This window comes from Octopus bimaculoides, chromosome 2 (assembly GCF_001194135.2).
Source record: "Octopus bimaculoides isolate UCB-OBI-ISO-001 chromosome 2, ASM119413v2, whole genome shotgun sequence".
Lineage (NCBI taxonomy): Eukaryota > Metazoa > Mollusca > Cephalopoda > Octopoda > Octopodidae > Octopus > Octopus bimaculoides.
In genome coordinates this window covers 123,029,781-123,034,001 of record NC_068982.1, presented here as the reverse complement: position 1 = coordinate 123,034,001, position 4,221 = coordinate 123,029,781, and the positions used below count along the sequence as shown (strand labels likewise).

Below are 4,221 nucleotides of genomic sequence, written 5' to 3'. Positions count from 1 at the left end.
TATAGAGAATGTTTTGTTTTCAGATTTCATATCGTGCCATTTTTATGATCTTCTTTCAATTTGACCTAAACATTTAAAACTTTTGTTGCATTTCTGATTTTTCTGTGTAAGGATGGATATTGGTATGCATGAGTCATTTTTCGAATGCAGTTCTGGAGAACTGAAGAGACAAATTTACCTTACTTAGTTTCCTCATTTCCCCCCAGCTAATGGAGATAGTTTTCTGAGATAGCGTTCAAATTATGTTATAGTGTTTTTAATGTATTTGGAGAAGGTCATTTGTTTAGATGGTATAGTTTTTTTTAAGGTAGTGAACATTTGTAAAAAATATACTTTTTCTCGAAGTCAAAATGCAGAAAATCTTACTCATTGTGCCCCACTCTCTACCAGAAGAAAAGAAAAGAAACCATCCTTTTCCTTCCCACTGAAGAATGAAACTTAGAGGGACGGCTATACCAAAACTACACCCGAAGAAAGTTACGGAAGTGGGTGGCAAAAATGTGAAAAATCGAAATTTTGAATAAAAATAACCCCAAAAACTCAGAATCGCAATTTCCGTTGAATGAAAGAACAAGGATAAAAAGAAAAAAAAAGATTACATTTTCCTTTCTCATGAAAGATGGGATGGGATGCCTAATCTGAAATTCTGCCGACGTTAAGTAACTGAATCCTATTCACTATTCTTCTAGTATTCCAAATACTTTTTCCTTTGACTCAGTCAGTACGCCGCTTGTAGCTTTTCTGAACACTGCTACACTTCATTTTCCCTGAAATAAAAGATCATAAGCTAATTAATTAGCTATAGAAACAAAACACAACAAAATTAAATAAACATTATCGGGATGAAATGCTTAGCGGTATTTCGCCCGTGGCTACGTTCTGAGTTCAAATTCCGCCGATCTAGACTTTGCCTTTCATCCTTTTGAGGCCGATTAAATAAGTACCAGTTACTCACTGGATTCAATATAATCGACTTGATCCCTTCCCCCCAAATTTCAGGCCTTGTGCCTATAGTACAAAGGATTATTATAATTATTGTAAAGAATGAAGAAAATAAGACTGGATTTTGTCGTTTCTTTTTCAGATTTCATTTAAAAAAAGTAATTTCTTGTTTAACTCCAGATTAGACTTGATTAAGCAGGCATATCAAGAATCAAAAAAAAAAAAAGGGTTCCAGTCATGATACTCATGTCTTTTTATATATCGGAAACGGCATTCAAAGGTATACATTCCTTTTTGAAACGGTTAGATGTGGTTTGAAAGAAATTTGACTACTATTTCTAGTCGGTTGAGCGACCGCATAATAAAGGGTCCTTCTGAGTTGGAAAATTTAAAACGTATGCAGATGTTTGCAAATTTTTATTGTTGCAAGAAATTTAAAAAATGTAAAAAAAAAAATCTACGTTCAGTATAATTTCCACACCTTCGACTGCTATTCGCATGGTGTGTCACGAAGATAATTAAGAATATGCTAAAAAACCCACAATTCACTTGTAAGGAGTGGACTTCTAACTTATGAAAATGAACATAAATTACTAATAATAATAACATTATTAACATTAATTACACTTATGGAAAAAACATTAGTACAAATACTATAATATTTCAATTAACTTAAATTTAATTTCAGAGATATTTATTCCTACACAATGGAATACACACATTTATATATTATATATGTTATAAATTAAAAATAAAATAATTATGAAGTTTTTATATCGTAACACGCACACCAGTCATCATTTGCTGCGGTCTTACTCTGCTTGTCTGCGAGCGTAAGTGGTATTTCATGTGATTATAAAATGTCGTCTTCTCCGGATAACACTCATCATGAGCTTTCTCGCGAAGAAAAAGAAAAGCTGTCAGCACTTTTTAACCGTCTAGATGTAAATAAAGATGGTTCTATCGACATTCATGATTTGAGTGCAGCATTAAGTCAGATGGAAGTTCCTCAAGTACCGGGACAGGCGCAGGTAGAAACCAATTAAAATAATTTTTTCCCTCCTTTATTGTCTTAGGAAAATTTTCACGTTGTATGCCTCAATGAATATATTTTCATAAGTTCTACGTGGAGATCTAAACTGATCTTAGTTTAATATAAGACTATTCTGTTTACAGTATTTATTACCATATCACACAAATTTTATTTCTATCTTGCTTTTGTATTACAAAAACGATCGTCCGTGGTCTTTCATAAATTAAGCGATTTGTTTGTCACACTTATTTCAACTTAATCAAGAAAGCGCCTTCCTGTTTATTTCATTTAACTAGTTTTGACTGTGTGAGCTTCATTTAATTATGTGTAGGCATTTATATGCCTAATGATAATAATTCTTTATCGTATTTTTATTTTCTTTTTACATTGAAGCACGTATCTTTTAATTTTTTCACGGACACGTGGGGGTTAGTTTTATTAATTAATGTCTCAGTTTCTTTATAGTCCTTTTCTTAATGCATGTTAATAAGAAGGATACGAGGCAAAGCTGAATTCCACTGGACATACCGAGTGCATGTGTACGCAGCATATTAGGAATTTAGTATGAATTTTTACTTGAAAGAATTGGGTTGCCGTTTCGCGGTCATACGTTTTTAATTAAGTTTACGACAGTTTGTCCGAATCACTAGTGTCCTTAATTAATGAATGACCATCACAACGTCTTATTGCCTCCGTAAATTTTAAGAGTGTTATGCAAAATTGTATTTAATTTTGATCTTTTGAGAAATGCATGATGAGCACTATGTTCATTTCTTCGTGCATTTTGTTAGAAATTAATTTTGACTCAGTTTAATTCGGTTTCTATGGATGTCATTATAATCTTGACGTCCTCCCTATATTTTATATAACATTTTCTACTGAAATATTTAATAATTTACTGAGAGTGTAATAATTATAAATAAGTGCAAGTTTCCATAATGTTTGGGTGAAATAATTGTTACTTGGTATTTGTGAACAAAAGGAATCTTGTTTTTGCTATCTAAGCATTCTTTTACAAATATGTGCACTCAAATACAGAAAGGGATCAATTGAAGGTTGCTGTGACCTTCAGTAAAACAGTTAAATCTGTTGTTTTCACTAAATTTTAGAAAAACTCAATGCTTTTAAATCGTTACTTGAAAATAGTCTGTATAATTTAGTGTGTGTAATACACGAACTTTTTATCTGCTAGTTCAATCTCACTGTTATATCCGCAAGCTACTACTCAAACGAATGTCCATATGGAAAAGGACGAGATTGCTCCTTATATTTTGTAGCAACAAAATGTTCGTCCTCAATCTGCTTTTATTGGAAAGTTACGAATGAAAATTTCAGATGTTGAGAGCAATTACTGTCGATCTTTGAGAATAGCGTACCACTTTCTCAAATCTGAGTTGGTATTAATTTATTTGCACTACACATCTTAAACACAAGGACCTTAAAATATTCTCTAGAAAAGAAAAAAAGCCAGTCACAGTACAGTGTCAAAGAAAATAGTTCTTCAGTAACCAACAAAGTAATACCAGCTAATGTGAGATAACGGAAGTAGCAATCTTTGAGTTTAGTGTCCCACTTTCACTTTCTCAAACTTTCGTTAGTAAGTTTATTTGGCTTGCTGAAGTAGTTTTTCCTTTGTGTTGTGGGTGGTTTGTTTGTTATTGATTTTTTTTAAAAATTCAGATTCTTTTATTTTTTTATATTTCTGAGATCAGAGGGAGTGCCTATCGTTTTTTCTTGTTAATGTTTGTGTTGATATTTAAGATGGGAGGGTACGATTGTGTGTTTGTATGTATGTATGTTAACTCGCATATAGACACGACGATCAGCCAATCTTTAAGTATATTCTGAATTTCTAAAATTCCTCCCAATTAAAGTATAAATGCATTATTGTTTTACAATTCACTTTGCGTTATAGAACGTTTTATAGCTATATAATCTTCACTTTTTTGTTGCCATCGCTTTCTGCATGTTGTTTCGGTCAATATGAAGATTCACACTCGTTAACGAAAGCATACCCTCCCCCCAGCTTGCTGGGTGTTAACAACTGTGTAGAAAACTAATTGCGCAAACGAACCTGGCGAGGGGGAGAGGACTTTCGGAAAATTCACAAGATCCGATTTTTCCCTCATAACTTTCAGGAAAATGGATGAAAGAAATATATAATCAATCTATTCACCTTTCTGCAAAAGATTTCGGCAAGATTTCTTTCAGAGTAATTTCCCACAGTAATGTGAAATTAAAGTGTT

At 32.6% G+C, this 4,221-nt stretch overlaps 1 protein-coding gene across 1 annotated transcript in view; it reads left to right on the top strand.

The window, feature by feature from the left end:
- The first annotated feature begins 1,754 nt into the window (after positions 1-1,754).
- The window catches only part of LOC106882438 (calcium-binding mitochondrial carrier protein SCaMC-2), an 82,022-nt gene continuing 79,555 nt past the window's right edge, over positions 1,755-4,221 (top strand). Inside the window, exon 1 of the mRNA XM_014933119.2 lies at positions 1,755-1,973. Coding sequence (XP_014788605.1) covers positions 1,803-1,973 — 171 coding nt within the window. The 5' untranslated portion in view covers positions 1,755-1,802. The remainder of the gene's footprint in view (positions 1,974-4,221) is intronic.